At 47.4% G+C, this 24,665-nt stretch overlaps 1 protein-coding gene across 3 annotated transcripts in view; it reads right to left on the minus strand.

Annotated features, from left to right (window-relative positions):
- Positions 1-24,665, minus strand: part of MED12L (mediator complex subunit 12L) — a 1,012,447-nt gene that overhangs the window by 225,860 nt on the left and 761,922 nt on the right. For all 3 annotated transcript variants that reach the window (XM_075340741.1, XM_075340740.1, XM_075340739.1), the window contains exon 20: positions 8,335-8,498. In XM_075340741.1, coding sequence (XP_075196856.1) covers positions 8,335-8,498 — 164 coding nt within the window. The remainder of the gene's footprint in view (positions 1-8,334; positions 8,499-24,665) is intronic.

Raw genomic sequence — 24,665 nt, forward strand, 5'->3', positions numbered from 1 at the left:
CAAACATCCGACATAACACCGGAGGTTACGAAGTGTGGAACGCAAACTGCGTTCCACTTGTAAAGAACGCCCTCACAGCAGCCAAAGGGTCATATGTAGTGGGAGGGTGATTAGTTAGTCACGGACTGACGAGTCTTATTGGGCTATTCATAGCAATAAGGAAATAGATACAGTGCGATATTGTTAACTCGCCACAACATTAACCATTGCTCGTCCTATAGGGACAATAAGCACTTAGGCATCTCTTCCCGCTCCACTCAATAACTCATCACATGACAATAGAAGAAAAGAAGGTTCCCAAAAATACACCAAGAATAGTTTCAAAAAAGAATCATATAAAATCATATAAAACTGGTGAAGTTTAATTGTTCATTAATCCCGTCCGGGCACATACTGCGCAACAGGTAAATCCACCTGGTTTCCCTCTGGAGAATTAACCTATTCCAGTCGCCCAGTCTCTCATGTTTCTGGACGGTCTCAATTGCTTTGAATAGGACACTTTTTGTATCTCCATTGTGACATCGGACTATATGCCGGGCTAGAGCAGTATCTCTTTTGTGGAGGATGTCCCCTATGTGCTCCCCTATCCTTACTCTTAGCTCTCTTTTAGTTTTGCCCACATAGTTTTTGGGACATTGACAAGTACACATGTAGACCACTCCCGTGGTCTTACAGTTTGCAAAATCCCTATTGGAGAAAACTCTCCCTGTCGCTGCACTTGTGAAAGTTTTTGAAGGGTCAATAAATCTGCAGAAACTACAGGACCCACACCTAAAGGTCCCAATAGGTCTCCTGTCTAACCATGTCCCTGCCATTTTTGGCTGCTCAAAATGACTGTGGACCAAATGGTCCCTTATTGACCTCCCCCTCCTAAAAGTGACTGAGGGCTTTGTGGTTAGAGTGTCTACCAGGTCTGGGTCTGCCCGTAAAATGTCCCAATGTCGCCTCAAAATGTCCATAATCCTATCCGTTTGATCGTCATATGTCCCAATCAGTCTCGTCATCCCATCATTCTGTGTTTTCTGACGGGGCACAATTAGCTCTGTCCTGTTTTTTCCTTTTGCGAACCTATATGCCTTATCAATCACTCCCATTGGGTAGCCTCTATCTCTGAACCTATGCTTAAGGTTATTAGATTGTGCCTGAAAATCTCCCAAACTAGAACAGTTCCTCCGAAGTCAGAGGAACTGTCCCTTAGGGATCCCTCTCTTCAGGCTTGTGGGGTGACAGCTCTCCCACCATAGCAAGTTATTGGTTGCCGTGGGTTTCCTATAAATGGTAGTGTCCAAATAGCCGTCCTGATTTCTCTTGATATACAAATCCAAAAAGGAAATCCTATCTCCCTCTATCTCCGAGGTAAACCTAAGGTTCAGGTTATTCAAATTTAGATGTTCAACAAAAGCCCTGAAGGAGTGTTGGTCACCCGACCAAAGGATGAGGATGTCATCAATGTACCTCCCCCAGAACAGAATCCTGGGGGTCCAGATGACATCCTCATCCCTAAAAACAACTGTGTCCTCCCACCAACCCAGGAGCAAATTAGCGTATGTGGGAGCACAGGGGCTCCCCATCACTGTGCCCCTGAGTTGGTGGTAGAACTTCCTGTTAAACAGGAAGTAGTTGTGTCCTAGGACAAACCTCAACAATTTGATGATTAAGATGTTATGGGATCCAAAATGACTCCCCCTGCTCTTTAGGAAGTACTCTACTACCTCAATGCCCTTCTCATGAGGGATACTGCTGTACAGGGCTTCCACATCTATAGATGTTAAGATGGTGCCCTGTTTCAAACAAATTCCTTCCAACTTCCCAATAAGGTCAGCAGTGTCCCTAATGTATGATGGCAGAGATGTTACGAACGGGCGCTAAAGTTTGTCCAAATAAACACTAACATTCTGACACAGTGCCTCTATGCCCGAAACTATAGGCCGGCCTTTTAATGGCACATAGCCTTTATGTATCTTAGGAAGTGAATAGAATGTTGCTATTCTCGGATGTTTAGGATACATAAAGTCTAATTCACTCTTGGAGATTAGCATGTCATCCAATGCCTGTGTTAAAATCTCCAATAGTTTACAGGCATAGTCTTTTGTGGGGTCCCCCCTCAGTATCTCATAGGTCACAGAATTATGGAGAATAGAAAAGCACATATCCCTATACTTTTCTACATCAAGAATCACAGTGTTCCCTCCTTTATCGGAGGGCTTAATTACGATGTTTCTATTTTTTTTTCTAGAGACAACAGTGCTTCCCTCTCCAGAGATCCAAGATTGGTCTCAGATCTACCCCTTCTTGGGTTAATTTTACTGATCTCAGCCGAGACTAGTTTAGCAAATATGTCAATATTGCTACATTCCCCCAATGGTGGTAATCGTAAGCTTTTAGGTTTTAGATCCGAGAAAGGGCTTTCACTTTCACAAGTGCAGCGACAGGGAGAGTTTTCTCCAATAGGGATTTTGCAAACTGTAAGACCACGGGAGTGGTCTACATGTGTACTTGTCAATGTCCCAAAAACTATGTGGGCAAAACTAAAAGAGAGCTAAGAGTAAGGATAGGGGAGCACATAGGGGACATTCTCCACAAAAGAGATACTGCTCTAGCCCGGCATATAGTCCAATGTCACAATGGAGATACAAAAAGTGTCCTATTCAAAGCAATTGAGACCGTCCAGAAACATGAGAGACTGGGCGACTGGAATAGGTTAATTCTCCAGAGGGAAACCAGGTGGATTTACCTGTTGCGCAGTATGTGACCGGACGGGATTAATGAACAATTAAACTTCACCAGTTTTATATGATTTTATATGATTCTTTTTTGAAACTATTCTTGGTGTATTTTTGGGAACCTTCTTTTCTTCTATTGTCATGTGATGAGTTATTGAGTGGAGCGGGAAGAGATGCCTAAGTGCTTATTGTCCCTATAGGATGAGCAATGGTTAATGTTGTGGCGAGTTAACAATATCGCACTGTATCTATTTCCTTATTGCTATGAATAGCCCGATAAGACTCCTCAGTCCGTGACTAACTAATCACCCTCCCACTACATATGACCCTTTGGCTGCTGTGAGGGCGTTCTTTACAAGTGGAACGCAGTTTGCGTTCCACACTTCGTAACCTCCGGTGTTATGTCGGATGTTTGGAAGTGTGAGCAGGTCCTGGTGGGAAATATTGATTTCCTGTAGGGGCGTTCTTTACAAGTGGAACGCAGTGTGCGTTCCACACGTCGTAACTTCCGGTGTGACGTCGGAGGCCTGTTGGTGTGAGCAAGGCCTGGTGGGGAATATTGATTTCCTGTCATACGTCACAGGGTCTCATACCGGAAGTGACCGCCGGCAATATAGCGCGGCGGTTTATAGAAATAAGGACGGTAAGCCTCATGGGGGCGGGGCTACACGGCTTTGACCGAGTTGATAAAAGGGGTGGTGGTGTACGGCCTGATGAGGCATTATTTCTGTTACCATTAATGGGATAGGACCCAGATTCATGTGGTCCCCAGTGACGCCATCAGGCACAACAACCGTACCTCCATTGTGATATCGGCTGTAGAGACTGAACATCTCCTGATGAACCCCCAGACATCCTGAGGGAGAAACGCGTTGAGATGAGATGACAAACGATATGATAAGTACTTTCATCAAATTGAGATGACTAATATGATGACCTGAGACAGGTGTGCAGGTGCCTAGGCACTAAATTGTATTTGTACTGACATGTCCTGTAGGATGGAAGCATTGCCTATTTATCCTGGAAGGGATTAATGTAATCTAATTTAAATAATGACTCTATAGAGTGGTTACTCTGACTGGGGAACCACTGTTTTTGATCTGTATTTAACCTATAGAGTGGCTATCCAGACTATTATAGTTTTTTTGACTGCACTTTTCTGCACACACACTATATGGTGATGGTGGTTTAGTGGTTGGAGGGACAGTGAGGGACAGCCGCCGAGGAGCGGGGGCACCAAGTGTTAGGGTGTTTACACTCCGCTGGTAGGTAGGGGACATTCATAGGGCTAGGATAGGCCCCATCCCTCCTATATATATTGAAAATCCTGAATATCGACATCTGGCGCACTTTGTCCCTTACACCCGTCCAACCACTTTTAAGTGGCTATTCTATTTCTGACTGCACTGACAGTTTTTTAGTAAATGACTAATAAAATTTTGGTAATTTTAATATAGGAATTTTCTTTATGGTTTTTTGATAATTGGGTTCCTCCATCTATTTGTTAATTGAGGTATATGCAGCTCAGATCTGCAAGGTTTTCTTCAGCTTTAATCGGAATGAGGAAAAAAATCGCAGTAAGGCCAATTTCACACATCCTTCTTTTTGCCGGTTTGGCGGATCCGGCTCGCTCTCGTACAGTGAATACAGTACAATGACAGCGCTGTAACTTCCGGGTCACATGCGCCGGTCACATGACAGCATGTGACCGGCGCTTGTTGCGCTGTCATTGTACTGTATTAACTGTACGGGAGCGCGCCGGATCCGCCAAACCGGCAAAAAGAATGATGTGTGAAACTGGCCTAAGCTGTAATTTTCTGCGAGTCTCTCATCACTCACACCCATACAAGTCTTTTGGTGCGAGTGAACCATCGGACTGCCCTCAGATGACATCCGTGTACAGCGCAATATATACGTATCAGCTGACAATGAAGGAGATGGGGAGATTACTCTCTCCCTCTCCTTCGCACCTGTGATCCAATCGCAGGATCGGATCACAGTCACATGACACTCGGCTCACCCTCGCAGCAGAGCGGGAGCCATGGGTCATTAGCATATCGCATCTTATACTGTCACATCATATACTGTCACGGGGTCTTGGGGGTTACTCGTCATTGGGCCGGTGTCGGTTTGGGATGTCACAGCGGCCTGGCCCGGTTTTGTGACCCCGGCGGTGTCAATAAGTATGGGGATGTTGGGAGTTGTTATTCATGACGCCACCTGTGGTATGTGGCCAGTTATTAGTCACCACTGCAGAAATTCTTTCTTTACTGGGGCAGATGGTGACACAGCTCAGTTGTTGCAGCTCTCCACAGGTAGAGCTAGGCCCCAGGGAGGATGGGAGTGGTAGTGCCTGTGATTTAACATTGGGGTGCAGGACTGAAGACACCGGTAATAACTGGACAACACAGGGGGCTGTAAGTTCCTTTACGTTTACTTGGCAGTTGTTAGTACAGGCCCGGGAGTCTGTTCCAGAAGATGATGGGGGTCCGGTCAGCCTGGAAGCAATGAGGGGATTCACCTTGCCAGGTGGGTTGGAGGCCTTCCTTGTTGCGCAATGTGTGTGAGTCTCAGTGGCTTGGAGCCGCACAGTGACCCTCTTCCTAGTTGTTGTTTGTCCTCTCCCTTATGGCGGGCAGCACGAACCGGTCCTGGGCACCGCACCTGTGTATCTGTGGCCCCAGGCTCTATTGTGCTGCTTTACCTCTGGGCTTTCTTTGGGCCAGGGGACTTGAAATCTCCAGCCATTCGGGCTTCATTGATGGGGCTTTAGCACCCAACAGTCAAGGACCCCGGTGTCCTGCTACTGCGCCTGGTCCTGGGAGAGTTTGGGAGACAGCTCTCTTTCAGTGACCGTGCTTGTTCCTTGCCCCTGCTCGACTGCAGTGTTTCTCTTCATGTTCCTGTATGTGTGTGTAACCCTTCCTCCAGGCCAGTATCCACAGGAAAGATCCCTTCCAAACAGGTTCTGAGCTCCCCTACTGGCCAGGAGTTAGGAAGTGTTGAATATTAAGATACATAACATGAGAAACTCCCTCCTTGCCTCCAGGCATAGCATCACCCCCGGTGAAGAGGGCAACACTACTGTGGCTCCCAGACCCTGGGGTGCCACACATGCCATATGCAAGTGTGACTCTGCCCTGAGGAAAATTATGAGCAGCACTGTGGCTCAGTGGTTAGCACTGTTGCTTTGCAGCGCTGTGGTCCTCCTGGGTTTAAATTCCACCAAGGACAACATCTGCAAGAGTTTGTATGTTCTCTCCTTGTTTGTGTGGATTTCCTTCAGGTTCTCTGGTTTTTCTCCCACATTCCAAAAACATACTGATAGGGAATGTAGATTGTACTCAATGATGAATGTAGATTATACTCAATGATGAATGTAAATTGTACTCAATGATGAATGTAGATTAAACTCAATGATGAATGTAGATTATACTCAATGATGAATGTAGATTGTACTCAATGATGAATGTAGATTGTACTCAATGATGAATGTAGATTGTACTCAATGATGAATGTAGATTGTACTCAATGATAAATGTAGATTGTACTCAATGATAAATGTAGATTGTACTCAATTATGAATGTAGATTGTATTCAATGATGAATGTAAATTGTACTCAATGATGAATGTAGATTGTACTCAATGATGAATGTAGATTGTACTCAATGATGAATGTAGATTGTACTCAATGATGAATGTAGATTGTAGTGAATGATGAATGTAGATTGTACTCAATGATGAATGTAGATTGTACTCAATGATGAATGTAGATTGTACTCAATGATGAATGTAGATTGTAGTGAATGATGAATGTAGATTGTACTCAATGATGAATGTAGATTGTACTCAATGATGAATGTAGATTGTAGTGAATGATGAATGTAGATTGTAGTGAATGATGAATGTAGATTGTATTCAATGATGAATGTAGATTGTACTCAATGATGAATGTAGATTGTACTCAATGATGAATGTAGATTGTAATGAATGATGAATGTAGATTGTACTCAATGATGAATGTAAATTGTACTCAATGATGAATGTAAATTGTACTCAATGATGAATGTAGATTAAACTCAATGATGAATGTAGATTATACTCAATGATGAATGTAGATTGTACTCAATGATGAATGTAGATTGTACTCAATGATGAATGTAGATTGTACTCAATGATAAATGTAGATTGTACTCAATGATAAATGTAGATTATACTCAATGATGAATGTAAATTGTACTCAATGATGAATGTAGATTAAACTCAATGATGAATGTAGATTGTACTCAATGATGAATGTAGATTGTACTCAATGATGAATGTAGATTGTAGTGAATGATGAATGTAGATTGTACTCAATGATGAATGTAGATTGTACTCAATGATGAATGTAGATTGTACTCAATGATGAATGTAGATTGTAGTGAATGATGAATGTAGATTGTACTCAATGATGAATGTAGATTGTACTCAATGATGAATGTAGATTGTAGTGAATGATGAATGTAGATTGTAGTGAATGATGAATGTAGATTGTATTCAATGATGAATGTAGATTGTACTCAATGATGAATGTAGATTGTAATGAATGATGAATGTAGATTGTACTCAATGATGAATGTAAATTGTACTCAATGATGAATGTAGATTGTACTCAATGATGAATGTAGATTGTAGTGAATGATGAATGTAGATTGTATTCAATGATGAATGTAAATTGTACTCAATGATGAATGTAGATTGTACTGAATGATGAATGTAGATTGTAATAAATGATGAATGTAGATTGTACTCAATGATGAATGTTGATTGTACTCAATGATGAATGTAGATTGTACTCAATGATGAATGTAGATTATACTTAATGATGAATGTAGATTGTACTCAATGATGAATGTAAATTGTACTCAATGATGAATGTAGATTGTACTCAATGATGAATGTAGATTATACTCAATGATGAATATAGATTGTACTCAATGATGAAGGTAGATTGTACTCAATGACGAATGTAGATTATACTCAATGATGAATGTAAATTGTACTCAATGATGAATGTAGATTGTATTCAATGATGAATGTAGATTGTACTCAATGATGACTGTAGATTGTACTCAATGATGAATGTAGATTATACTCAATGATGAATGTAAATTGTACTCAATGATGAATGTAGATTGTACTCAATGATGAAGGTAGATTGTACTCAATGATGAATGTAGATTATACTCAATGATGAATGTAGATTGTACTCAATGATGAATGTAGATTATAGTCAATGATGAATGTAGATTATAGTCAATGATGAATCTAGATTGTACTCAATGATGAATGTAGATTATACTCAATGGTGAATGTAGATTATAGTCAATGATGAATCTAGATTGTACTAAGTGATGAATGTAGATTGTACTTAATGATGACAGTGAGGATGTCTGTACATCACTGTGGAATATGATGGCGCTACATAAGGAAACAAAATAAATCATGGCATGCTCTGTTGCTTATGTATGTAGCATCTATAGTAGCACAGAGTCTATAAACTCTGCTGTGCCCATGATCCCTAGAATTAATTGATTTATATACAGTCTTAATGAACAGATTACAAACCCTTCAAAAACTTGTGCTGTTTGTTCTGAATTTAATATTAGACAAGCATGATAACGCCTGAGCGTGGCCACTATGTGCAGACACAGCTGAGTTGTGTAATTTCCTGCCAGGTTGGATGATTTCAACAGTAACTCTGCTTCCACCACGCTTAGTTCATTCAGGAGCTGAAAAACATGAGACGAGCTGGTTAATGCATATGATAGGGCACGGTCAGAAGGTTAACTTTATTCTAATTTGCTCATCGCTTCCTTACATTGTTGGTACATTTGCCAGCTTGCACTTCCTGAAACAGAAGGATTTGCTTCCCTAAACTAGAAATATATTTCAAATGAATCTAAGAAAAGTCCAAGTAAGCAAATTTACAAGTGCCAAGTGCATCGTAGTAACATTGTGCACAAACCAACATAATAAAGAACCATCAGGATCATGCTGTGCTATTTGTACCACACAATAATATTAAAGGGAACCTGTCACCAGGTTTGTCCCTTATAAGCTGCGGCCACCACTAATGAGCCCATTCCAGAATACTGTATACAAGAGCCTAGGCTGTCTGTATAACCTAAAAAATATTATTATACTCACCTGCGGGGTGATCAGGTCCCATGGGTGTTGCTGCTTGCGGATCCGGCACCTCCTCTCTGCTGTGATCGCCCTCCTTCTTCCCAGCCTCGTGTGGATGACGTGATCTACGTCATTCACAGAGGCTGGCATTGCAGTCCTGCAGAGGCGCACTTTGATCGGCCCTACTGAGGGCAGATCAAAGTACGGTAACGCGCAGGCGTTAGAGAAGATCAAAGACCGCATGTGCACAGCAATACTTTGATCTACCCTCAGCAGGGCAGATCATAATGTGCATGCGCAGGACCGACTTGTCGGCCTGTGTAGATGACATAGGACGCATCATCCACACAGGGCAGGGAAGGAGGAGGACAGCGATGGAAGGAAGATAGAAGGAGGCACCGGACCCACGAGCAGCGACGCATATCAGACTGGACTGCCCCCTAGGTGACTATAATAAAGGAGGACTATAATAAAGGAGGACTCAGGACTCTCAGTTCTTTTAAACATTTTTTTTATCTCTACTGGCTAACACGGTACAAAGATATATTTTACTTATAATAAAGGAGTTTTTTATGTTATACAGAGCGGCCTGGACTCTTATATACAATATTCTAGAATGCTGTATGTAACGGCTTACTGGTGGTGGCTGCAGCTTATAAGGGACAAACCTGGCGACAGGTTCCCGTTAATATTTTCCTCAAAAGGATTCTGATTTCAAGAATTTATCAGCCATGGAATAGATTATATCTTCCAGTTCAGTGGAGATTCCAACTTTGAGACCCCCCCCATCCCACCCTCTAATCAAAAGAATGGAGCACTTTAGACCTATGTTAATGCACAATCACCACTCCTTTCATTCTCTATAGGCAGCATGGTGGCTCAGTGGTTAGCAGCACTGGGATCATGGATTCAAATCCCACCAAGGAAGGAAAACATCTGGAAGCCTTTTATATATCTTTTCCCCATGTATGTGTGGGATACCTCCCACACTCCACAGACTTACAGATAGGGAATTGAGACGGTGAGCTTCAATGGGGACGGTGATGATAAATTGATAATATGTGTAAACTGCTATGAAAAATAATGGTACTATATATCGTACTGAGTAAAATAAACAAATATGGGACTGCTAGAGAAATGCAAATGGTGTATTGGACCTCAGCAGTCCATGAAATGAATGAATGAAGTGGTGATTGAGTATGCCTAGTGCTGTTCTATTCAGGCAAGGAAAAAAGTGTACTGATGGGACCCCATTGATCTATACTATTAAGCTTCGTAAAAAATTGGTACCAACTGACGGCCATATGTTCTAACTTAGAGACTTGCTTTACTTTATTTTGTACCCTATGTTACTACTCTTCACTTCATACACAGCCATTTTCATCTTATTGTCCTATCCATTAATGATCTTGATGTGTGACAATTTTTAAAGCTGTTATGGTTATCCATAATTGATAAAATGGAGTTTAATCTTATTTTTTAATAATTCAAGAAAAAAAATATACTTGACATCAGAGGTAGTATGGCGTTAAACACTTCTATAGCTACCATTTATAGAGAGTAGATTGTGTGTTATCTTCTAAACAGATAATTGTCTATTGTTAACATATAAGAGGTTGCTGATACCCTAACTCATTGAACCAACCAAACCGCCAAGAGTTAATGTACTAGTGGCCATAATTAATTTTATAGTCTTGAACAAGGTACAGTGTAATATATGTTGCCTTATGCATTTGTACGGGGCAATAGTCAATAGTCGTTGGCAAGAGATTCCCTCCAGTAGGCACCCCGGCACCACTTCACAGGAAAGGTGTTGTGGTCCTGGCTGGGTGTGTGGACTTTAGGACTTTGGTTGGTATGCACCTGTAGGCCGCATGCTATCGTTGGTGTGGACAACATTTTACTGAACAGTCTTTGGTGGACGACCAAGCACAATATGTAGCGGGCACATGACTTATTGGCTTATTACTACAATACACAGTTACTAAATGTTCACTTTAGATGTTACTGTACTGGTTATTCCCAGGCCTTCTGCCACAACTTAGCTTGGCACAAAATTACCATTCATGAGTCCCTCTAGTCACTTGTTCTTCCAGCAACAGGGAGTAGCGACTCTCCCAGATCTGCCGCCCAGGACTGCATTCTCGTCTCACGTTCATCATCATGTTGGCCTGTTTCCTCTCAGCTGTAAGCTACTCATGACCTGCTACTAAGCGTCCACTCACAGACCCTACTCACAAGGATCACTTTCAATTCCTTGACCAGTCTAAGATTTAACTGCAGGTCTCGCTTCTGGGTGTAACCACCTTCTAAAATTCTATGGTACTTTGCTTGGTCTTTCACTCCTTTTTGCCACAAGTGACCCGAAGAATGCACCAAAACAACCCAACAGACCCATAATTCTGCACTCAACTTTGGTTGTTCCCTAACTGAACACTAAGATGGAGTCTGACTGTCCCTCAGCACATGCACCTCCCCCATGGGCTAATCTCAACAGCCAACCCCAACTGCCAACTCTCACTTCCCCTGTAGTCGGTTTCCGAGCATCTTAACAACATCCTATATTATAACCTTGTATCACTACCAGCACTACTACATCCATATATTGCACTACATCTTATGCATTCCTATACTTACATTACTTTCCTACATAACATTACTTTATATCTTATACCATATATATCACTCATATATGTTTAAGAACACAACTGGTGTCTTCCGAGGTAGGAACTCAACCACCATGTTACATAGCGAGCGTTAACAGGTTGTAATAACCTGCAAAATGTATATCTCTAAAGTGACATCGCCCTACACTTTTATTATGTAAATACACTTGATCAATTTCATAAATGTGAACGTTTTCTCTAATGAAGAAACCTAATCCACTTAACTAAATTATGTTTTAATCATTTATAGCTTACATCAGTATGCAGTATTTCTTCTCTATTCAGGCTTTAATAATTTATGAGCTTCAGGTTTAATGCTTTGTCAAGATTAAACCTGGGTATGCCAACAGTATAACGCCTCTGTATATAGAACACTAGATGGTCTAGTCTCTCTGTTTTAACTTAACTAGATGGCATCAATTAAAAAAAATCTAAAAAAAATTCCCGCTTTCTATAAAACTTTTTTTTTCCCCAAGTACTCCAATACATTTTATTTTTAATAATATAATGCTAATATCATCCCTCCCCTACTTCTGTATATGGTTTACTATGTTAGTGGGCATAACATTGACAGACATCTTATTAGGGTTATTTTTCTTTTTGCAAAACGTTGCCCTAACCCCCATTCAGAAACTGCAAGTGGCTCCCACTGGTCTGAGCAGCGAGTGTACACGAGCATAGCAAATCTTGCTCAAGTGGTTAGCATATAGAAAGCACCCAAATTCCGAACTCGACCACTGATTTTTCGGGATACGAACCCCAAACTTTACAGTTTGACTTCGCTCATCTCTAATGGCTATCATTAGGCTGAAAAATTATTTTTGGCAATAATTTTGACTTACCTAAACATGTAACAGAGCTGCTATTGCTAAATAGCTTTATACAGTGAACGCAGGATCAGTGCAACTTTTACAGGATTCCCAGCCTCATCTGTTGCAATGACTGGTGCTACAAATCTTTCGTCACATTTTTGATAAACTGGAAATGGTAACATTTATTTTGTAAAGCAAAACATCAGTTTATTTAAATTATTCAAAGCTAAATCTTCAATGACTACATTTTGCATATAATGTGACGCCCTGGCGCCACCAGGTGGTCACACAGTGTAGGCCCCCGCACAATACCTTTCCTCACAGGGTTAAACCTTGCCAACCAAATCCTAGTCACCCCCCCAGGGTAGGAAAGGCACACCAGTGGGCGGGACTAGGCCGATGGATAACGGCCACCTAGGGGTCTTGAGAACCCGGGGCGGGAAAAGAGTCAGTTGAGTTTTTAGTGGAGTTAAGTCGAGTTGAGAGGAGTAGGAGTTGGAGAGGAGCAGGAGGAGAAAGTCTGAAGCTCAAGTACAGAGAGCAGAGGCATGCTAATGACCCTCTGATGTGAGTGCCAGCAAGGGTCATGCGACTGTGATGCAATTTTAAAATCACATCACAGGTGCAAAGAAGATGGATGGAACACTGTCTGCGCATCTACTCCACTACCTGTCTCTTCGTATATCGCAGTGCACTAGGATTACATGCAAGCGCAGTTCGATGTTTCACACGCTCCCATAGACTTGTATGGGGGTGCGTGAGCCAAGAATCACTGCCAAATAGGGATGGGCGAAGCCAAACTGTAAAGTTCGCTGTCCGTACCGAACACATGGTGTTCGTGCACACGAACACGAGCTTTCTGGGACATTCGTGTTACAGTTTGTGTAACCGTTCAGGTCCAGGAGCTGTTAAAAAAAAAAAGCACGTTATTAAAAACACATTATGATCATACTTACAGGTCCAGCGACGCGTCCTGAAGACTCTGCCTCCCAGCGCTTCTGCTTCCGCGTCTGTCCGATCATTGCTGTTCCCCCCGGTAGGCACCTCTGGCTAAAAGGACCTGCTGTGACCGTGACGTCATACCCATGTGACCAGTCACGTATGAATGTTGTGTACCGACCCGCGGCCTCGGCTGCGACAGCCGAGCCGCTCGGGTCCGGGCTCGGGTGTCGGTGGCTCGAGCGCCTCTGGACCCGGGGGTCACGTCACTCTGTAAGGGTGTAGTGGCGGTGCACGCAGGGGGTTGGAGGGGTAGTTGTGTTGTGAAGTTCGTGACGCCACCCATGGGTTGTGGTGATGGTGGACACCACCGCTGCGGTGAAGGTACGGGGACTCCCGGGAGCGGTGTAGGGGCGCAGCTAGGTGTTGACCCCTCCGTGGGAAGGGGATGTTGGTCCCGGGGCCCGTTTGGCGAGGGGCTGGGGTGCAGGGCGCAGGGTGGCGGTGCAGCGCAGTGTGGTGCCTGAGGGCACTGGTGTACTCACGATTAAACCACACAGAGTCACTGGTAAACCAAACGGGGTGACAAACGGGGCCCGCAGATGGCTGCAGTTTCTCCAGATAGGTTGGTAATGTCCGCCTTTCTCCTGCACCTGTATGTGATCTTGGCTACTGTGCCTGGGCACAGGTAGCCCGCTCCCCAGCGTATATATGTCGTAGGAGCCCGGTTGCCCACAGACGCTGGCCCCTTGGATCTCTGGCCTCTGGCGGTGTCTCCTATCCGGACGGGTTGGGCTGTTGCCTTCAATCGGGACTTAGGTGGGAATGAACCCCTGAGGTCCAGACCGCAATCAGTTGATTTGACTATGGTGGTGGCTTATAGCCTAGTTCGGGGTCTGAGTACCCTGCCTGGTGCTCTGGTATCCAGTTGGCTCCCCGTTCGGTTCCGGCGGGCCACTACCCTGTCCTGGTCCCTTACGGTTCCACCGGTCGTATTCCTGGTCTCCTGCAGGCGGCCACTACTGTCTGCCTGCCTGACTGATCGGGGGTCCTAGGCTCCAACCCAGGCCCCATACAGAACTGCACTCCTCTCTCTTCCAAACCTAATTTTCAACTCTTGTGTTTTCCTGCCTCAGGTCAGCAGACTCCTCAGAGGGCGTGTCTATCCACCTGACTCCGCCCACCTGGTGTGCCTGTCTGACTGAGGGAGGCAATCAGGAACTTGGCCAAGCTACCCAAGCGGGAACGAGTACAGTGCTACACACCCGGCAGTCATTCAGAGGCCCCACGTCCAAGGGGACCCCTGACCCGGAGGATGGTCACCGATTTTGATGGTGACCGGACCCCAGCCTGCTCTGCTGAGGGTCCCTCCTCCAACCAGCCTCTCTGGAGACTGGCAGTTGCGGGAAGGGCAGTTGGGCAATATTTACAAGCCCAATAGTTATTGGGTGGCTTGCTAGTTCTCAGCCTCGTCTTTAGGGAAAAGGGGACAACATCAGTCCCAACTGGGACGGGCACTTCAGTAGCCAACGGGCTACCACAAACAATGTTGGTCCCAACGGGGACTGTCCTTTTTGAATCAGGTGAAAGCCTCTTTACTTCAAATCACCTCCTTCATACTCCTCCAGCTCCACATCAGGACTGTACGGTGGGGGAGGGGACGGGGACTGCCTCCGGACAGTACGGTTTCTGCCACTGCGGACATCCAGGGCAAACCAGCCCCTCTCCCCTCGATGCCGGGTGTACTGCACTAGGTCACCGGGTAGCAAGTCACGGTCCGGGTGACCATACGGGAGGTGTGCACCCAGCAGGTAGCACTGCAGAGACTCTCCTTCTCCCGGATGGTACGGGCGAGGACCTCCGCTCTCCGCTTCTCATGGGCCGCTACCCCCGGGCATGGTTGGTTTGGCGGCCGCTCCCAATAGGAGGCGTCTGCTTGCCTAGGGTCAGTATCAGTGGGGGTCTGGCCCAGCCGGTGCTCCCCAGTGGCGGCTACGACCGTCACTCTCTGAAGGGAGCCCCGCTGTGTCGCAGCCGGCTCTGATGCCTTGCAGCCTCCCCACGGAACCTCAGCCGAGGTCCAGGACCCAGGAGCGGCCTGCCTCACCTTTGGGGCCTTCCTCTGGGTAGCGTCTTCCTCCATCTTGGCCGGACGGACTGCCGAAGCCGGTGCGGTGGGTGCGGTCTCTTCCGGGATGGCTGGGTCCGTCTTAGGGACGGGCTTCGGTTCCTGGCGGGCTTCCCAGGGCAACCGGTCTGGTGCTTGGTGGTCTTGGGACCGACCACGGCCAGCCTCCACAGGTTGCTCCTCGTGGGCAACTATGGCGCTGGCCCCTTGGATCTCTGGCCTCTGGCGGTGGCTCCTATCCGGACGGGTTGGGCTGTGGCCTTCAATCGGGACTTAGGTGGGAATGAACCCCAGAGGTCCAGACCGCAATCAGTTGATTTGACTATGGTGGTGTCTTACAGCCTAGTTCGGGGTCTGAGTACCCTGCCTGGTGCTCCGGTATCCAGTTGGCTACCCGGTTCGGTTCCGGCGGGCCACTACCCTGTCCCGATCCCTTACGGTTCCACCGATCGTATTCCCGGTCTCCTGCAGGCGGTCACTACCGTCTGCCTGCCTGACTGATCGGGGGTCCTAGGCTCCAACCCAGGCCACACACAGAACTGTACTCCTCTCTCTTCTAAACCTAATCTTCAACTCTTGTGTTTTCCTGCCTCAGGTCAGCAGACTCCTCGGAGGGCGTGTCTATCCACCTGACTCCGCCCACCTGGTGTGCCTGTCTGACTCTGAGGGAGGCAATTAAGGTCTTTTGGTTGACTGATGGTACCTTACTGGGGTGGGAGGAGTGTATGTGGTGTAATGACCTGTGACCCCTGGGGTGTCCAGGGCGTCACAGTTGTATTACCTCATTGGCTACAGACTGGTCACATGAGAATGATGTCATCACAGGTCCTGGTGCACCGTGATGCAAGTGTTATCGCATCACGGCGCACAGTATACCGACAGCAGCAGGTCAGCTGCATGTAATTCCACAGCTGAGGCGCTGCTGTCGGGAGAATGGGGTGATGCACTGCGAAACGAAAGTGCAATCATCCCGTCATTGTCAGCCTGCTGCATTGCTCCGTCCAGAACAATGTAACAGGCTGACATGGCTCTCAGTGCTTCTCACTGTGTATAGACACTGTCTGTGCACAAAATGAAGCAGGGTTGACTTTGTTCTTTGCTTCTCACTGTGTATAGACTGTCTGTGCACAAAATGAAGCATAGTTGACATTGCGCTTTGCTTATAGACTCTGTCTGTGCACAGTGATGAAGCCGACATGGCTGTCCCTGTGGAGTACGTCGGAGTAAGGATTTTTTTATAATAAAGGTGGAGTCTCTAAATGTTTTTTGTTTTATTTCTAATACATTTTTTTCTCTGTGTTGTGTTTTTTTTTTACTGTTTCCTTGGTTGGTGGCCATGTCTATTTTAGCGTGACACCATGAATTTCGGGCTTAGTATCTTCTGAGAATACAAAGCTGGTATTAACCCCTTCATTATCCAGCGAGCCACCGCCATCACGGCCACTGGACGAGCCGGGTAAAGCGCCTGGAAATGGTGCTAAGAAACAATGCGCCATCTCTAGGGGTGGCTGCGGCTGCAGAGAATCCCAGCCCCCAGCTGCCTGGCTTTACCTGACTGGCGATCAAAATACGTCCGGAGCCCACGCATTTTTTAATTATTTTTTTAAATAAAAAAAAAATGAATGGGCTTTTCTGTATTATGATTGACAGCCAAGGTAAACCAGGCAGATGGGGGTGGCAGCCCGTAGCCGTCTGCTTTATCTGCACTGAGAATCAAAAATAGTGCTACGTCATTTTTTTTAATGACTTATTTATTTTTACGGTACTGTGATGTCAGGCGATCAAAATACAGGGAAGCCCATTTTTTTTTAGTTATTTAAATACATTAAGAAAAAAAATATGCGGGCTCCCGCTGCATTTTTTGTATTGCTAACTAACAGCTACTGGTTGTTAACCCCCACTGCTTGGTGTTACCTTCACTGGCAATGGAAAATCCAGGGAAGCATTTTTATTTTTCTTTAACGTTTTTTGCCAAAAAACTAAAATAAAAATGACGTGGGCTTCGCCATATTTTTGTATTCTAGCCAGGTACAGCAGGCAGGTACGGGCAGCCCCCAACCCCCAGCTACCTATTTGTATCCGGCTGGGAACTAAAAATATAGGGAAGCCCTTTTATTAATTATTTCATGAATTTCATGAAATAATTAAAAGAAAAACGACATGGGCTTCTCCCCATTTTTGTGTCCAGCCAGGTACAACTAGGCAGCTGGCGATTGGAATCCGCAACATAAGTTGGCCCAAGCTTTCTGGGCCCCTCTGCTGCGGATTGCAGTCCGCAGTTGCCCCAGAAAATGGCGCTTTCATAGAAGCACCATCTTCTGGCGCTGTATCCAACTCTTCCAGTGGCCCTGGTGATGGGTAGCATGCTGGGTAATAAGGGGTTAATACTAGCTTTGTGTTACTAGCTAGTATTAAGCCAGAGATTCTTAATGTCAGGCAAATTTGACCCGGCCATTAAGAACCTCCAATAAAGGGTTAAAAAAAGACACCGCACAGAGAAAAAATACACAAAAATACTTTAATAGAAATAAATACACAGACACACTTAGAGACTCCATGTTTATTGCTCCCTCTCACCCCTCCATGATCCTGGTCTTCTGTCTTCTTTCTCCTTCAATCTATGCAGCTCTGCTACATCAGACAACACTGCATGGGAGGAAGAACGCTCATGCTCCAAGTGCAGTGTAATCACGCAGTGAGTGAGCAGAGGCTTCGGGTTGGTAAGCGGTGAGGTCACCGCTGCCACCCTTGCAATAGTAACCTGACAGGCAGGTTATTATAGCAACGGTGATCTCCGATCACCTGATTCCCGACGCCGTTATTCACAGGCTGTGGCAGCCAGTCTCTGTATGTGGGCTGATTCTGTAAAGAGCACCGACATGCAGGAACGGGGAGCCGACCATGTGCCTGAGCATCTCGCCGGTACACGGCACTCGCTGAGTATACTGAGTACAGACATGCTCGGGCGAGCACCGCGTACTGGAGAGATGCACCAAAAGTACCTAACTTGACGTCATATCCATGTGACCAATCTGTAGCCAATGATACAATACACACGTGACTGGTCACATGCTATGACGTCACAGAAGGTCATATCATCAGTGCTGGTTACTGGGAGGGCACAGCGATGATCGGAAAGAGAAGTGGCGGGAGACAGAGTCTACAGGACAGATCGTGGGACCTGTAAGTATAATGACAATGTTTATTATTAACTGTATTCATTATTTTACAGCCCCCCCCCATCACATAACTGTAAAGTCCATGTTCAGTGTTCGGATGCAAGTTCGCGTTATATCAGAAACCGAACGCGAACTTTACAAAACGTTCGGGCGAGTCTCCCGAACACCAAACAGCAGGGGGTTCACCCATCCCTACTGCCAAACGCAGCATGCTGCGATTCATTCTTCATACGGCTATGGCATGAGAAATCAATTGTAGATGGACACTGCCCCATAGTTTTGCACTAGAGTGAGAGCAATATGATGTTTCATTGGATTGCACTCGTCCATGCAAAACGCAAGTGGAACCGTACCCTAATCATGACTCTGGTACTCTCGACGTTTCGGTGACCTGACCTTGATTCCCCTATGAAGAACCCCATTCCATCCACATACAATTCCCCATCCCCGACACTTACACCAGCATTTGGATAAACTGGCCACAGCTGCCTGTTATTTGACAACATCAAATATTTGAAGATAAACAAGATTGCTAAAGTCATCGAAGTTCCAAAAATCTGGTGATTATTAAGAAGAACCCCCTAGAACCATATTTACTCACAGCCATAATGCCACAGCTTGGAAGGACCATAACAAAGGGAGGGGGAGTTGTATTCCAATAACCAACTAAGGGGAACCTGCTACTCCATTGCCGCCAGTTCCCATAAATCCATTGAGCACCATACAAAATTAACACAATTAAGAGATCCATATCTTAATGCATCCCTTAGATTAATTTATAAACAACTTTGAGGACCTGTACTTGAAAATCCAGCTCACCGCCACCTGACCTTGTCATCGCCGAGACTCAGAAGTTGGCGCTGCCCTGGCCGCAAGATAAACACTGAAGAAAGTAATACAGCTGGGTGCAACAACAGTGTTTCTTTATTCGTGCATAGACAGACAGTGCAGACACTAACGTTTACGCGTTTCTGTCTTAACGCCCTTAGTCATATGACCAGGGGCAAGGTTTAGGCCTTACACTGCATCAAACCATCAATTTTTTGTAAAAACACTTGCACACATATTTTAAAGGAACTCGGAAAGAAGCTTGTCCCAAACATCTTGGAGAACTAACCACAGATCTACTATGGATCTAGTATTGGTGCAGGAATTTGGTGAATAAATTTCACCTCCAAATCTGCATCACTTGGCAAAAAAAATCATGGTTTTCTGCTGGGAGATGCAAGTTTCATTGAACTCAATCAGTTCACCTGAAGTGAGATCACGGAGTTGAATGAATTTACATATTTACATAATGGTGAGTTTAAATGTAGTTATGGATGGGGTACCATGGGAACTTCCAGCTGTGACTGCAATTAAACTCCGTGACATCACCGCTCACAGCTGCGGCTCAGTCAGTGTCTGCCTGAAGCCGCAAAAGTCAGTCATGTTCTCTAATTTAACTGCACTGCAACTTCAGTATGTAGCAGAGGCAGGATTGTCATTGGATGTCGTGGTGTGGATTATGTTGGACTTGGGTGTTTTTGCACAGGACGCACAGCGCGCACAACCACCATCACATACAGACGACTGCCTGTGTACCGCCCTGAGAGGGGCCCGGCCGCTTCCTCCGCTTGCTCGGGCCGAGCCGCTCGAGGTCCGGACTCGGGTTTGTTGGTGGCACGAGCGCCTCCGGACCGGGGGCCACGTCGCTCTTGTTAAGGGGTAGGCAGTGGGAGGATGACGGGTCGTGATGCCTCCCACGGGTCGTGGTGACGGGAGAAGCACCACCGCTGCGGCTGAAGTAATGGCAGGCTGGTCCGGGATCGGTGTTGCGGCCGCAGCCGAGATGTTAGCCCCTCCGTGAGTAGGGGCGGTGTGTCCCGGGGCCCGGTGGGGGACTGGGGTGACTGTAAGAGTTGGTTGTTGATGTTGTCGGGGTGCAGGGCGCCGTGCCGCGGTGTAGTGTGTCGTGCCCTGATGGCACTGGTGTACTCACGATTAATTCACACTGAGTCACTGGTAAACCAAAGTTTGGGTCTGGTCGGTTCCCGCGGCCGGCTGCTGATGTCCCCCTGCGGGGTTGATGGTGGCCCATTTTCCTGTGCACCTCTAGTTGTTTGTGTTTCGGGTCCCCCTGCCTGAGCAGCGGTAGCCCGCTCCCCGGCGTTGAGCTGCCGGAGGAGCCCTTGGTTGCCTGCAGGCGCTGGCCCGTTGGGTGTTTGACCCTTGGCGGTGGCGCTCACCCGGTCTCGGTGGGCTTTTGCCTTCTTTCGGGACTTTGGTTGTGGATTAACCTGTGAGGTCCAGCCAGCAATCAGTCAATTCGCCTATACTCAGTGGCTTCTAAGCTAGGATGGGGTCTGAGTACCCTCCTTTTGGTGCTACGGTACCGCCGGTTGCTGTACCGGTACTCCTGCAGACGGCCACCACCGCCTGCCTGCCTGACGTTCTCTAAGGGGCCAGGCTCCTACTTGAGTCCCTGACAGTTTCTCTCCTTTTTCACCTCCTGTCACTCTAACTCTCCAAACTCCTCTTGGAGGCATTTTACTTTAACATTTCAAACTTTATTAAACGGGAACGGGTCCATGTCCTTCCACCTTCCCCACCCAAGCAGCCTAGCCCTGATGCTGCCCCTAAGAAAAGGGCAGCACCCTTTTCCCCCAGTCCGGAAACGAGAACATGGTAGGTCACCCAGGCAGTAATGGGTACAGTATAGCGCACCTGGCAGTTGTTAAAGGGCTCCCCGGAGGATGGTCACCGGTCCCGGTGGTGACCGGACCCCAGCCTGCTCTGCTGTGGGTCCTTCCTCCAATCTGCCGCTCCGGAGGCTAACGGAATGGGAAGGCATGATAAAGGGGGCAGGATAGGGCAATATTTACAAGCCCAAAAGTTTTTGGGTGGCCGGCAAGTCCACGACCTTGTCCATGAGCAGTCACTCACGCAACAGGGGTTTTCAACAACACATAAGTCCCAACGGGGACGGGTCCTTTTTAGCTACAACGGGAAATACGCTGCTTACTTCTCTTCATGGGTCGGTGGCATGGGAGCTGGGATGTGCAATGGAGCACCCACACGGGATTCACGGGCCTCACCGCAGCCGGGCCCGGCACCTGGTCTGGCCGGTAGGTCGGGGGAGGCTGGATCCTGCCGGGGCGCATTCTGCGAGGCGGGCTCCTCGTTCGGCCGCACCGCGGCTGCCATCTCTTGTATCCCCTGCTTCCAACTCATAGCCTGTTGCATTGATTCGACCCGCACCTGAATGCAGAACTGTGCCAACTGGTTCGCCAGCCACACCGCCGTCCCTGGCGACCACAGGTCCTGGGCTGTCTCCGCGTCTTGGGCGGGCGCCGTGCCGGGGGCCCCCGCGGGAACTGTAGCTCCCTCCTGTCCGCGGGCGGTCTACTCCGCGGGCGGATCTCGAGCCGGGACCGCGGTCTCCGTTGTTGGTGGAGGCGCCAGCGGGCCAGGCGGAGGGAGGCCAGCAGCCGGCGCAGGCAGCAGGGGAGACTGAATAGGGGCCGGGGGCGGACCAGGTCCCTCAGCCACAGCGGCCGGTCCCTCAGGGACATAGGGGCATGGGTCACCTACCCGCTCATCCAGGATAGCCTCCACCTCATACAACCGCGCGGCTGTAACCAGATCCTCCACCTCAGCCGTCCATCGGGCCATCAGGTGGCGCTATTCCACTTAGCTGCGGTGACACGTCAGCATCGTCTGGGCCTTCAGCCACGCCAATGTTCCGGGCGCGGGTTCCAAACCCTCGGGCTGCGCGGATGGGGCGGACATGTTGTTTCTGCGCCCGCAGGGTCCAGGAACAGGGCAGATGCAGGGTCCTGGAGTCCCTGCCTTTTTATCTTCTCAGTTACATCAGGCAGCCTTCTCGCCCGCCTCCCCCTTGGTTTTCTCTTAGCACTCCTCCTTCGGGGGCGGTGCTTCTCTTTTCACGCCTTTACTGCTCGGGGAAGACGACTCGAGCGGAAAACTTTTGCGCCAAGATGGCGGGACTTCAACTTTTTCGGCAGGACGCCGCTGACGGAAACTTCTAAGGCTCACTTTCTACAGGTAAGTGGACTGTCCGAATCCTGTTCGTGATGCCAGAAAGAGTGTACGTGTACCGCCCAGAGAGGGGCCCAGCAGCTTCCTCCGCTTGCTCGTGCCGAGCCGCTCGAGGTCCGGGCTCAGGTTTGTCAGTGGCACGAGCGCCTCCAGACCGGGGGCCATGTCGCTCTTGTTAAGGGGTAGGCGGTGGGAGGATGGTGGTCGTGTAAAGGGTCGTGACGCCACCCACGGCTCGTGGTGATGGGAGAAGCACCACCGCTGCGGTTGAAGTAATGGCGGGCTGGTCCGGGATCGGTGTTGCGGCCGCAGCCGAGATGTTAGCCCCTCCGTGGGTAGGGGCGGTGTGTCCCGGGGCCCAGTGGGAAACTGGGGCGACTGTAAGGGTTGGTTGTTGTTGTTGTCGGGGTGCAGGGCGCCGTGCCGCGGTGTAGTGTGTAGAGATGAGCGAACCGGCCGTGGTTCGGCTCGAGTTCGGTTCGTCGAACGGAGGTCCTGTTCGAGTTCGGTTCGGCGAACGTTCGACGAACCACTCGAACCGCATAGGAAACAATGGCAGGCAATCACAAACACATAAAAACACCTAGAAAACACCCTCAAAGGTGTCCAAAAGGTGACAAACAACTCACAACACAACACAAACACATGGGAAAGTGACAAGGACATATACTCATGCGAAAACAAAGGAGCTGGACAAGGAAAAAGAGGAGACACAGATATGAGTATATGCAAGGGAACGTCGATGCCATTACTGTGCAACTTGAGCCCTGCTCATTTTAGGCTTCCAATCTGGATAAATTGCCTGAGCTCACCACGTACGCCTTGGGGATCTTGTTGTGTCCCGCAGCCAGCGTTTTCTCGGAACGTGTCCTCAGTGCTGCTGGGGGTGTGCTGACAGCTAAGCACACGCATCTGTCCACTAACAATGTGGACAGACTAACGTTCACCAAGATGAACAAGTCATGGCTCTCAGAGGACTTTTCTTCCCCTGGCTCAGCCAGGGGAGGCGAAAGGCAGGCGTATTTTTGAGAGTGCTTCATGCAAAGGATCTTTTTCATCTTGAAAATGGGGTCAACTGATGCCAGTCAAGTGGGGTGTGTGTGGCCCAATTAGTGGAAACGAGGGAGACTGTGGTTGGAGTCCCCTCTCTTTTGAAAAAAGAACCAAGATGAACAAGTCATGGCTCTCAGAGGACTTTTCTTCCCCTGGGTCATCCAGGGGAGGTGAAAGGCACGCGTATTTTTGAGAGTGCTTCATGCAAAGCATCTTTTTCATCTTGAAAATGGGGGTCAACTGATGCCAGTCAAGTGGGGTGTGTGTGGCCCAATTAGTGGAAATGAGGGAGACTGTGGTTGGAGTCCCCTTGCTGTGTTTTACATGCTTTTAGAAGGGCATGACATGGCTTAGAGCTTGACTTTCAGCATTTGCAAACTGTTGGCTACCAAAATGCTTCCTTTCCAACCTTTTTAACCGAGGATTTTCGAGACCTTATGCCCATCGCAGTGCCCCAAGAGCCGATGCCCAGGCGCCACTCCTTCTCCAACAAAGGCGTGCACGCGCTACACCAGCATGTCGCACCAAACATCACCGATTCTTTGAGAAACTGTGTGACAGGGTGCATTTCACCACAGATACTTGGCCCAGTAAGCCTGGACAGGGGCGTTACATGTCGCTTACTGGGCAATGGGTTACTATGGGGAGAGATGGAGAAGGGTCTGCTGTACAAGTCTTGCTGTCCCCACGAGTTGTATCAATCCTTCCTTTGTATGTAGAAGTTAATACACTGCTTCTGCCTCCTCAACCTCGTGTGGGTCCTTCACCTCGGTCCAAACCCTGTGTGGTCAGGGCACCCTTCCTTGTAACTTGACACAAGGAATACCACACACCTCCTTACTATGCTGGCAGCAGAGCTCAATGCCATCATGCGGTCAAATGTTTACTTTGAAATGTATGGGAAATGTGAGTCACACCGCTTAGAAGTTGTGGACGGTTAGCTCTGGAGACC

This window comes from Anomaloglossus baeobatrachus, chromosome 3 (assembly GCF_048569485.1).
Source record: "Anomaloglossus baeobatrachus isolate aAnoBae1 chromosome 3, aAnoBae1.hap1, whole genome shotgun sequence".
Lineage (NCBI taxonomy): Eukaryota > Metazoa > Chordata > Amphibia > Anura > Aromobatidae > Anomaloglossus > Anomaloglossus baeobatrachus.